Source organism: Thrips palmi, unplaced genomic scaffold (genome assembly GCF_012932325.1).
Source record: "Thrips palmi isolate BJ-2018 unplaced genomic scaffold, TpBJ-2018v1 HiC_scaffold_5, whole genome shotgun sequence".
NCBI lineage: Eukaryota > Metazoa > Arthropoda > Insecta > Thysanoptera > Thripidae > Thrips > Thrips palmi.
The window spans coordinates 13089568-13102442 of NW_023144632.1; the positions used below are offsets into that span (position 1 = coordinate 13089568).

The 12875-nt window shown below is 41.5% G+C and overlaps 2 protein-coding genes across 2 annotated transcripts in view; both read left to right on the forward strand.

The window, feature by feature from the left end:
- Positions 1-12875, forward strand: part of LOC117650386 (zinc finger protein Xfin-like) — a 103682-nt gene that overhangs the window by 34686 nt on the left and 56121 nt on the right. The window lies entirely within an intron of this gene.
- Positions 99-1300, forward strand: LOC117650407 (zinc finger protein 524-like). The gene is made up of 3 exons (XM_034393828.1): positions 99-314; positions 406-827; positions 1159-1300. The coding sequence occupies exons 1-2, from the start codon at positions 245-247 to the stop codon at positions 816-818; spliced, it is 483 nt and encodes a 160-aa protein (XP_034249719.1). The 5' UTR covers positions 99-244; the 3' UTR covers positions 819-827; positions 1159-1300.

Consider the following 12875-nt stretch of genomic DNA (forward strand, 5'->3'; position numbering starts at 1 on the left):
CAGCTGCAGTGCCCGTACTGCACGTACCGGGGCCGCCACCGCAGCCACCTCAAGAGGCACATCACCTTCATGCATGCAGGGAATCCCGTCTCGTTTTGACCAAAGTACTTTCTACCTCGCCCCCGCCCCGCCCCGAGTAATTCCCTGAAATGACATGGTGCCCCCCCCCCTCGTCCCCCAAACCTCCTCGACTAAGTTAGTTAGATAGGTTCAATTTGAGGAATCTTGTGTTGTGAATAAAGCGATGCTCCAATTGAATGTCTTTCGTGTGTCTGCGACTATACGACTCGCACCCCTTTCCCTGCTCGTCGCAGGTAAGTGTCTGGAGTGTCATTCACCCTTTTTGCTGTTCGGCCACTCCGCTTGTTGTCTTTGCCTGTGCTTAACTCTATTCGGCCTTTGCAGCTTCCTACTGGGTGCCTTACACGCCGCACACCGACCGTGCGGACCAGGGCGGGGACCACGGCGCGGACGCAGACCAAGGAGTGCCATATGCCGCCAACGCTGCCATGCCGGCCATGGCCACGGGGACTGCTCCGGGGTCCCTCGCCGCCTTCCACGGGCCTCTGCGCTTGAGAGGGATGCGGGGTGCTGGGAGCTTCCCTTGCCAGCAGTGCGGCAAGACGTATCGGTGGAAGGGCAACCTGTCGCAGCACTTGCGTTACGAGTGCGGCATGCCACCGCAGTTCAAGTGCCCTTACTGCCCGTACCGTAGCAAGCACCGCAGCGACCTGAAGAACAAGCACATGAAGACCAAACACCCGAACCTGCCTCTCATTCTGCCAACTGTGGCGCCCGCCACCTCCAGTTTTTGCTAATAATTTACAGTAAGTATATCAGCACCATCTGCCAGCGATGGATGGGATACCTTTTCGCCTCCGGTTCCAGTGTTGCGCTCAATTTCTCCAGCTGGGCAGTACTCGCTGTGACCAATACATGTAGCGTCCTCGCCAAAGTGGCAATTCGACCACTCTTTGCTTTAGTGTGACTAGTTAAATGACTGTTGGCTGTTGGATTTCCCTACCACCTTCCAAGACTTCGTCCACAAAATCACTAAGTGTTCCATGACTGGATCTTACGCGGTACCAGCATGATTAGAAATAGATCATACTTTTCTGTCACATTGGCTCGTGTGTAATGTTGCCGTTTTCTGTGCAGGAGGCTTATGGACTTCAGACCAGCTCCAAGCAGATCCTATGGGAGGCCAAGGAGGCCCCACAGCCATGGGGGTGTTCCCGTGCCCCAACTGTGACCGCGTCTTCCAGTGGAAGGGCAGCCTGAACAGCCACATAAGACTGGAGTGCGGGAAAGAACCAAGCTGCTTTTGCCCTTTCTGCCCGCACCGTACGAAGCTCAGGGGAAATCTTAGAAAGCATATACGGAGTCGGCATCGGGGTCAAATGACTGTGGCCAACATGGCAGACTTCTGAGTGTTTTGATGTCAGAAGCACTATAGCGAGAACATAAGTTGATTCTTTTTTCATTTTTTCACTCGATATCTCTTGGATAATAAATGACTCAAATTTGTCTGAAATTATTTTGAGTTTATTTTACTACTGGCTCATGTTTTAAAATAATCCTTGGAAATCCTTCCCTCATAGCCTTTTATCCCCAATTATCCTGGATTGTGAGATTCTAATATTAAAACCGCTACATTCTGTCTTCTATTATTTTTCAGGAGACACTGCAAAAGTTAACAGCAGCCTGCTGGTTCCTAGGTTGGATTTGGAGCTTCTAGTGGGAGAGTCTTCATCAACTAAAATTCAAGCCAATAGATTAGGGCGAGGAAAAAATGCCTCCCTCAATAGAGACATTTTAATTGACCTCGCCACCAATCAGTTCAAGTGTCGCCACTGCCAACGCCTGTACAGATATAGGCGCAATCTTCTGGCTCATCTACGTTGTCATCACAGTGATAAATAGGACTAGTTCTACTTTTCAACAACTATGAGCTTAAATACAAGCAATGCCTTTGAATACTCTTGTCATCAAACATGAGTGTTAGAACTTAAATAAATGGGCTATGATCATTTGTGTTGGCATGCGTTATAACAATGCTTTCAAATTATTTTTGATGTGATGTTTTTAAGAGCACTGACAAATAGTTACAGTAATTATGAAAGTAATATGTATTTTGTCACTTTTTTACCTCTTGATTGAAAGCCTTAAAAAATGAGCCATTTCTTAGCTGTTCAGAGCAAGATGATCTCACATTGGATTCTTCTCTTCTCAGGATCTCTCCATCTGAGCCAATGGACCTCAGCTCAGGTTTATCAAATGCAACAGTACATGAATCGAGGCCGGGGTCATGACCCCATGGCTCACGTAGCTCCTCCAGTTGTTCCTCAGCAATCAAAGTACATTTGTAATCAGTGTGGCAAGGAGTATCGGTGGAAGCAGAGCCTGGGATTGCATCAACGACTTGAGTGTGGCAAAGATCCACAGTTCCAGTGTCCACATTGTCCTCATCGTTCCAAGCAGAAGGGTAGTCTGGTGAAGCACATCAGTAACAAACACCCCAAGTCTTTTACATAGCATTCTTTTGTTCCTTGAACAAATCACTAAATTATAAAACAGATGAGGACTATGTAAGTCTCACTGCTTTTTTGTGTACCACTTCATTCCTATGTTTATTAGTGGTGTTTTAGCAACATGCATAAATCTTTTTTTTTATGTTAGAGAAGATATGATGAAAATGATATGCAGGTGACATGTTTCTTCATTGCCAACTTGATTGTAAATATCTTGTGGTTTGTAATAGTGTTGTCCATAGAGCTCTTGTTCAAATGCTCCTCTGATTAAACAATGTTCTCCAAACTAAGCGAACTATTCTTTTACCCGTTGTTTTTAGAAGTGCATGTACTTTCAAAAATTTTTGCGGGGGATTAACTTTAGTTTGCTAGAAATGAAAAAGTGCCATGCTACATACTCTTTTCATTTTATGATAACTCATAGTTCATACCACATCTTTCTTACATGTATGCATTTTGTTTCAGATGCAGTGAGCAGAAATGATGACACTAAGATTTCTGATGCTCATTCATCAAAACAGTCACCTCCATCCACTTGGGCAACCATCCGTTCCTTACTGGAGACTATTCCATATGTCACAGTGTCTGCGCAGCCAGCCACTTCCGCAGAGCCACCCTCTCCCTCACTCAGAACTGGGATGAAAACTTCCATATCAGCTCATCTGCGCTCATCATCTTGCCCCAAGTGTCAGAACACTCCTCCAACTTTACTTATCAATACTACTCTCATTTGCCACAACGGATCTGCACATTCAGATTGGCAGGTCATATCCAACCCCAATGATATACCATCTGTACTGCAGGCAAAAAAACTTGGGAAATGTGGTACGGAAAAAAACTGCTGGTCTCCGACTCAACATGTGTTCGATTTCAACAATATATCACCCAGATTGGCTCCAAGTGAACAGAATCATGTTGTAAGTAATAATTCCATGCATACCTTTAAAGATGAGCTTGTATCCGACATTATACCCTCTAAGAAAGGGCAAGCTACTCGGGGCCGAGGGGGAAGAGGAAGGAGAGGGCGAGGTGGTGGTGGTGGTCGTCAAAGAAGAGGAGCACACCAGGAGTCACAATTCAACGACGAATTCCTTCAGACTAGGTCATTTAGACCTCGTAAATCAACTTGTTATTTAGAGCTTCCAGATGACGATGATGATGATGATAATGACAACAAAGAGGCTGAAGGCATCAAAAGGCAAGCGTCAGAAGATTTTGACTGTTCCTCAATCAAGAAACATAGGAAGAAAAGAAATATTCACCAAAGGTTTCAGTCCAGTGTTAAGGACGAAACCCACGAGGATGGTGACACCTTGCATGGAAAGAACCCTCTACTCTTGAAACTAGCTAAGAAAACTGACTCAGGAGCCGAATGGAAAGTGGAAACAGTGACTTCCACTGAAGGAGTGGCAGCTGATTGTCTCAATGTTAAGGCGAGTCCCTCAAGGTCACCAAGCTCTACATGTAATGAGGAAAGAGTAAGTGCCTGCTCAGCTGACAATGCTTTCCTGACTGAAGAAAAGGAACTGCCTTATGTGGGCATGCCATCTGACTCAGATGTAACCAAGTCACCTACATCTAATATTGGTGAGACAAAAGAATCAATCGCAGACTTAGTGACATCCAAACTGCATAGTACCGTTACTACATCAGGACGCAGACCAAAGGGGCCATATTCCAACTTTCTGATGGCCAAAAAGCGACGGATACTCATGCGTCCCAAAAAAGGAGGGGCTCTTTTTATGAAGTCAATGAAAGAGTGCTCAGCTAAATTGAAGATGCAGCCAACAACATCAAGCAAAATACAGTCCCAGTCACCACGAGAAATTCCAGCCGTGGCACCTAAGGAAACTGCTACAGTAGCTCCAGCATCACCACCCTCACCATTACTGCCACCACCACCTCCACCACCCTCTCATATTGTGAAACCTGAATCCTCACCTCCTGTGATGCCTCCAGCTTTGTCGCCTGCTTCTGAAGACAACAAACCCACCCGTTCTGCCATATTCACTCTTGACAAGAAACGCGAAAAAGCTGGCCGCATCAAAGAGAGGAGGAAAACAGATGACTCCCTGATTTTATCAAGGGGGAAATTCAAATGTAACCTCTGTGATAGTTACTTCCAAACGCGCTTGGCAGCAAAGAAGCACTGGTTGAATTTCCATCATGTCCCTGGGGGCTCAACATCACCCTCACGAGACATATCAGAGCCTAATGCAAGTGAGGAAGTACCTGACATTCCAAGTCCTATTATGCCCCCAGTGAGACCTATGACCCCACCTTTACCTCCACTGCCTTCATTCCAGTCTTCGCCTCCAATTCCAGCTTTGCAGGCTATCACTAGTGCTCCTTATGCTGTGCCTACATCCATGCCTTCAATGTCATCATTCTCTTATACTCCACCATCACCACACTTACAAACAACAGCTGATAGTGTAAAGACAGATATCAACGCCACTCTTGTTGAGGTGGAAAACACCACTCTTGATTTACCAGTAAGGTTCCTGGATACTATTTAGAAGTGAAAGTGGCTAAGAAAATCTGTTTTCTCTCCTTTTTTGTTACGTATTCCATTTGAGAAATATTTGTAGGACTTGAAATTATTTATTGGCACTTTGCAATTTGTAATCAATTCTTTCACACATTTTAAAAAATTGACTTTCAATTTTGTTCTTTTTTAACAATTCTAATTTGCACGTTGTGTTGATATTGTATCAGTTTTCAAAAAATTAGTGCCAAAACTGCTGTTTTACACTTTGCCAAATTTTGTTCTGTGATATTTTTTTTATCATGTTGCTGCTTTATATTGATCTGTATTGTTATTTTTATTATTACCTTTCATTGATTGATGCATGTGTTAGTCACTAAAAGAGTCTCATCCACTGACTTGAGTCATGAGGGAGCACAACAATTGGATTCAATCTTTTTTGGCTAGCCATTTGAAAAGTCGAATGTTGTCTCAATTCTTAAAGTTGTGCCATTTACCAGTTCAAGAAAGAAATTTTTTTCCGCCCTTCATTTTGCGTGAATTATTTCACAAGTTTATTACTTCCTTTCAATTTTGCTGTTTGATGTATTAATCAGAGTATTAAAGCAATTTCGCTGATAGATTTTTTATAGACATATACTTGAATGTACAATGTACTCCTTTTTTAAAAAAAGTATAGATGTTCTTTTTGTAACTCTCCAAATATGTGCTCATTATCCATTCGAGTAGTTCCCCACTAGAGTATGAATGTTTTTCTTCTGATTTCAAATGTGCTATTTGTACTTCCAGGCAAAAAAAAAGTGATTTTTGTTGTACTCTGTGCTTAAAACATGCATATTATTGCTCAGTGTCATAGAAATTAAGTTTAGTACAATCATGGCTTTTTAAAATGATCTCTGCACGTTGTTCATTTTATGAGCAAGAAGTATTGTTTTTTTTTTCTAAATATAGTTCACCTTATTCAAATAATTTTATTTAGTCAGTGGACTATTTTTTTCAATCATCCAAAACACATGGAACGTTTCTTTTCTTGTTGCACAAGACTTGAAACCAATATTGTTTATAATGTGCTGTTGTTTTCTATAGGATGCATTGATTTTCTCATGTGTTTATGTTTAATGGTGTCTGTCTCAGACAAGTTTTATGATCTGTCAATGTTACTGTAGCAATAATCATCAATTATGATGAGAATCTCAATCACAGAATGATAGACAAAAATAGTGTCTTTACAAACTATAATCTATACTTGATCTACACTGCTGTAGATTCTTAGTTCCTTGCGTTCGTGTTCATAGATATTTAAAAATACAATTTCTGTTGTAGCAGGCCCTAATAAATGCCAAAGCAATGAGAGGTAACACTTACTGCTGGCGACAATGACTCAGTTGGATGCACCCCTTTCTTGCAGTAGTTTCTTTTTTACTTTGTAGTGCATTTGGTACAACTGTCTTTTGGAGGCCTTATGTGTTAATGTGGTAATTGTAAATTTTAAAATAAAGGGAAACCTACTAAACATACCAATTACACATTATTTAAACCATGTCATACTGTAACTTTCACATTAACTCCTAACATTGATTTCCTTCATTCCATCTTGTTCTGTTGCACTAACTCTTCTGTTTGCTTACAGTACTGCCCTCATCTTCAGCCCAATGGTCTGTCAATTCCAAGACAATTAATTTCAACTATCCTCTGAAGGAAGAACCCGTATCATCACCGTCACCCGGAGTTGAGGTCATTTCATGGACTGCAAGTGTCACTCCTACTGGACACTCACAAGGCAACATAGCAGTGGAAGAATTCCTTCAGCAAACTCATCATCATAGTGTTTCTGGCCAGAGCCATTCAGGAAGCTCTGTGAATATTTCTGGGTCAAGCTATGGGCCAGGCCATTTTCCTTGTGAGACCTGTGGTAAAGTTTATCGTTACAAAGGGAACCTATCCTCACATGTCCGCCTTGAGTGTGGTAAGGAGCGTCAGTTCCAATGTCCACATTGCCCTCACAAAAGCAAGCAGAAAATTCACCTCATCCGACACATTAGAAGCAAGCACCAAGGAAACCAGCAACATGCGCCACCTGTGATGGGTCTGCTGTCACACCCTCATCATCAAAGCATTTTGCCACAAACCCACTCATCTCTGGCATGGCTCCCACACATCCCACCCCCTCAAGTCATGCTTCAGGTTGCTACCTCGACTCAGGCTGGCGAGGCTGGTGGTCTTGATCACCAGCGAGACCTGCAGCAGCAACCGTCCCCAAGTCAGAGACCCCTTCAACTAGCCAACCAACCGCAACAGCCTCATCATCAACAGCAGCCACCTCCACAGCAGCAACAACATGCACACTCTCAAATGACGGACCAACAGCAGACTGTTGCCCCTGCTCAGACTTCACCACAACAACTATCTTCCTCTTCTCCGTTTACTCCAAACAGAGCCACAACGCCTTAATCTGTGAAAAGTTGATTCCATTTTAACCTTCTGTGCTGTTTCTTCCATTCTTTAAAAAAAATTAATGCCCTTAATTTTGGAAATTTTGATTTTGGGTTTTATATTTGTGATATGAGTGATTTGAAGTGAGCTTTGTGTGTTAGAATATCTTGTGATAGTAGTCTCTTGACTGTAAGATATTAAATTTTATAGATTTATTTACTAGGTGCCTTTTCAAAGTCATGAAATCAGTGGGCATGTTTTATATAAGGTTCATTGATCATTGAAATTGTCATACCTTCTTCGTTTAATACTTATACCATTAATCTATAGATCTTTTTTGCCCTGCAATTGTAGTAGGCCTTCTTTGCACTTGTATGATATTATTAAAGTGATGTCCTTAGACCCAACAGATTTTCATTGGTGCTTGGTTTTATTGCAAAAATAATGGTTTTGCCCTCGATCATACTACTTAATTAATGTATTCTCTTTTTTTACACCAATAGCCCCATCATTTACCACCATTATTTCCTTCTCCACTAGAATTTTCAGAAAACTGAAGCATTGAGAAGTGATGTGCAACTAATTAGCCCTGGCATTTTTCTTATAGCATGGCGGCTGATGGATCCTCTCCCTCCTCCAAATTTCCCAGACGCCTCTCCAACTGGAATTGTGCCAAGGAGGACGCACTTCACTCCGACAGTGGGCTCTGCAGCTGATCAATCAAGCTCTTCAGCAATTAATGTTTACACTTGTTCTCAGTGTGGGAAGGTTTATCAATACCTTCATAATCTTAGAAAGCATCAAAGAATGGAATGTGGCAAGGAACCACAATTTGCATGTCCTCATTGTCCTCATCGGTCCTATGCCAAGTGGAATCTAAACAAGCATATTCATACTCGTCATCAAGGAATGCTGCTCGGCTAATGTTTTCCTCTCTCGTCTCTTTTCCTTCTGTAAATTGTGTTTCTTGATGGTAGATATTGAGAATTGTTGTAGAGTAACAAACACAAGGGTTAACTTTTATTCATCCCTGTATGTATGCCGTTGTTTGACTTGCTTTTCTTTAAAAATAAAATAACTGTCCTCTGCAGTTTTGTTGTTTCGGAATAATCCAAACTATTATATACTTTTTAATACAAGTAATTGTCATTCGAATGTTTTGATTTTTGTCAGATTGCTTTCTTTCTGTACACCATTGAGGTCTTGCTTCTCACATTTTACTTTATTCCTTTCCAGAGACCAGCTGGTGGGATTCAAACTATCCTCTTTATGATGCATCTGTATTAAACCAAAGCAGTAAGGCACCGAGGTCTTCCAAAACAGGAGTCAATAAAAGGCTGAGTGAAGGACCTGGACAGTTTTCATGCAGTGAATGTGGCAAGGTAAGTGAGACAATTTTTGTAGAAATGGTTTTTATTTCATTAAGTGGACATCACTTTGAAATGTCTTTGGTTTTAGGTGTACCGCTGGAAGTGCAATTTAACAACTCACCAAAGACTTGAGTGTGGCCAAGAACCACGCTTTGTGTGTCCAGTATGTCCCCATCGCTCTAAGTTTAGAGGCAATCTCTTCAAGCACCTCCTTAGTCAGCACCCTGAAATTGATGCAGAATCTTTCCGTCGGCAGCAACATCTGAAGCAGCAAGTGCCTGAGTAATATTGCAGCCTCAGTGGAGTACAGACTTCCCAAATAAAGTCAAACTCAATTTAACATGTATCGAATTTTCATCTCGAGGAATACAAACATGCACTGTGTACCATGGTTAATTCACCATGATAGAGGACCAAAATTAAGTTTTCAACTTCAAGCTTGTTGAACTATACAATGTGACCCTGAATTTTGTATTAGAAGTGCCCGAGATAGAGCTGATGAAAGCTCTGTAATATTAATAATATTGAGTATATATTCCATCTTTAATTATGATACAACCACTAGTCTTTTTGTTAAAGATAATACTTAATGTTAACAGTGTTTTTTGTCTCTTCATCAATACAATCTAAATTAAAGTTAAATTACTGTATGATGGTAAATTAATGATTGTGTTAATTTCATGGCCCTGCATTTTTAAGAATCTATTATTTTCCAATAAACACTAGTTGTGTTTAAATGTTGTTTCACTGATGTTCAATTATGTTCCCTACGATCCGAAGCTGTACCGTAAATAGCCTCTTAATTTTTGCTTCACCTTTGCGCATGGTGAAGTGTACATGATTGGTTTTAAAAAGGCATATATGATGAGCTGTGGGACAAATTCAAGTTCAGAAACTAACAACTGAGGATTTGGTTTTGACAGACACTCCTGCAATCGATTCTATGTGGGCCAACCGCAATGGACCAAGCAACCTCCCTGGTGGACCATGGTGGGATTTTCCAACATCAAATAACTGTTCTGGTAAGACTTACTGTACAGAAAATTTCTTATCTTGTCTCAATGATGATCATTGACTTGAACTTTTGTGTTGGTTTCCAGTTCCTCCCGGAAATATTGATGATGCCCAGCAGTACAACATGTCTCGGGGACCATTTCCATGTCCACAGTGTAACAAAGTTTACCAGTATAAGTACACCCTAAGCACGCATTTGCGGTATGAATGTGGGAAGGAGCCCCAATTTCAATGCCCCTACTGCCCTCATCGTTCTAAACTTAAAGGCAACCTCATGAAGCATGTGAGAAAAATACACGCCAATATGCTGAGACTAGATAGCTCTACTTTATCACATGCTCCTTTACCTAATACAGGAGCACAAGTAGTTCATGATAGTGGAATATCAAAGTGATATAACTTGTTATGCTAACATGTGCTTTGATTTTTTTTTACTTGTTCAACAAATTAAAATGTTTTTCAATTAACCTATTGTGTATTTGAAGGGACTGTTATGTATAAACTTCCTTAGTTAAGCTAGTATAAATTGGTTGGTGAATTATGAAATATGTAACCTTATCCAAGATATTATGTGAGAAATAAATTAAGAGGTTGTATAGACAAACACTGCTGTGAGTCCGTATGCTATATTGACAAATTGTGTCAATTTTTACCTGTCTTTCCCTATCTTGGGACATAAAAAAAATTGACACATTTCATTTATAAAAACATACATTTCAAGAAAAAGAAGAATTTTCTTTTACATTGTTATTGGTGACTTGTGTGAAGCGATGTGAGCGGGTCCCTATGTATCAATGAGTTTAATTGATTAGGTTACTAACTACTAAACATTAATCCATGGACATCGCTAACATCACACCTTTCTGTCCCCAGGAATCCGAGGCAATACTGCTCTACAGGTGGTTCTTGGCCAGCAATTGCTTGGACCTCCATCAGCCATGGCCCCTCCTCAGTTCAGATGTCTACGCTGTCACCGGCCATACCGCTACAAGAACACTCTCCGAAGGCACCTGAAATTGGAGTGTGGCAAGGTGCCCCAGTTCCAGTGTCCTGTGTGCCCCCACCGAACTGCCCAACACTCAAATCTTATGAGGCATTTAAGAACCAATCATGCTGACCGACTACCAATTGATTTTGGCGTCAGTCATTCAGTAGGTCAGGAGCACTCTCTAAGGGTATTGCATTCAGGAGGGTGGCAGGGCACTTCATTACAAAATTGTACAACTATTGAATCTAGTGAACCATATAAGAATCAACCTTGCTAATTGTTCTCCTGTTGACTTGAGTGACCTTCGTGTGGTAAGGAAGGTGATGCATTACATGGGAAAATATTATCTTCTTTCGCATGTTTGCTCCTGGGTGGAAATCTCATCTCAACATGTAAGCTTTGTAATTCTCTATTAGTTGATGTGTTAAAGTAAAGGAAATGTTCACTGAACTCATGCATTTTTTGAAATGATGTTTTTCTTGAACTGCAGTATGAATTCCAAATTCAAAAATGGAAAAAAATTACATCCTTTACGGTGTGAAGTCATTCCTAGTCGCTCTCAGAAACCTTGTAAAAATATGTATTCATAGAAATATGTGATAGAGCTCATTGCTCATGTAGGGGCAAACTCGCACTTATTTTAGCCTCTGGATAAATACTGTCATGTATCGTATCAACAGTATCATAAATATTGTATTCATTTATTGATGTTCCTATAAATACATTTAGTAATTTGTTCCTGTCCTTCAAATACTTAGTAGTGTAACTTAAGTGCCATTATGTTCTGTACCAAAACCTGCACTTTGTTTCCTCAAAAGTAACTTTTGCAGTGAAATAAAATTTTCTTCTATGTTATCATACTTAGTCCACTTCATGCAGTAGTTGTAGTTTCTGGCCAGTTGTGGCTGTGGCATTTATCTCCATAAGCGTGTTTTTAAAATAAGTTAAAAAGTTTTTATTTCTGTAGTAAATATTGTTGATTGCTTACGTTTTCTTGGGTTAGCCTATTTTTGTACCTCCATCAAATTTCATAATAAATTTTTATTTTCTAAGTTAGTTTTTCTTTTCATAAAATAAAAATTTCTTTTTTAGAAAGGCCCCCCTTTGTTTTTCCTTACATCGAAAGTTCTAGAGAAAATACTCATTTCTTTTTCTTGTATGTCTATTCTGCAGATTGGAGCATCCACCACGAGATGAACGGCCACACCCTAAAGGTGCGTCCTGGTCTCAAAGCCAAGACGCGCAGGCGTTGCTCCATGTGCTACTTGTCACTACGTAAGAGGATGAGCCCCAAAGATGCGACCCGAACATGCCGGAAATGGTCAACATTCTGTGCCACTTGTCCTGGGCAGCCAACATTGTGTGCAACATGTTTCTACGAGTCTCATAAGGCGTTGCAATAAAGACAAAACAAAAACAAAATCACGATTAGTGTTTAGCTTCCACGCTTGGATCCCGCAGCAGGTATGACCCGTAATGTCACTGACCCCGCTCTGTTGCAGGTCACAAAGGTCACAGCATCGCGTGGCCGTGGTCGCGAGTGCGCCTGCCAGCGTCACCAGGCACCTCGGGCACGTCAGGGGCCGTGGGCCTTGCCGGGGGCAGCCACCACGCCTGCACCACGTGCGGCAAGGTGTACTCTCACAAAGAGTCTCTGACGCGCCACAACCGCTTCGAATGCGGCAAGCTGCCCCAGTTCCAGTGCCCGCATTGCCCACATCGCGCGTCCCAGCGCAGCAACTTGGTGAGGCACATGCGTGGCTTGCACCTCCAGTTTTTGTCGTCAGCGGAGCAACTAGCGTTAGGCGCCGAAGAATCTGCGTTCGAGGCCCAGTTACCTTAAGTTCCTCCCTCCATGCAAATCCGCAATAAAAAAAAGTAACGGCAGTTGTTTTTTTTCTTCATTTTCTTTTTTTCAGCGGTGTGTGTGCGTTGAGTGTGCGCAGCCTCTGTGCACCGTATGTGGAGCAGGCGGAGAAAACAAAGTTACCAGAGGAAAGTTGAGAAAGAAATTATGATATACGTAAGATTTTTATTGTTGATCCCACTTG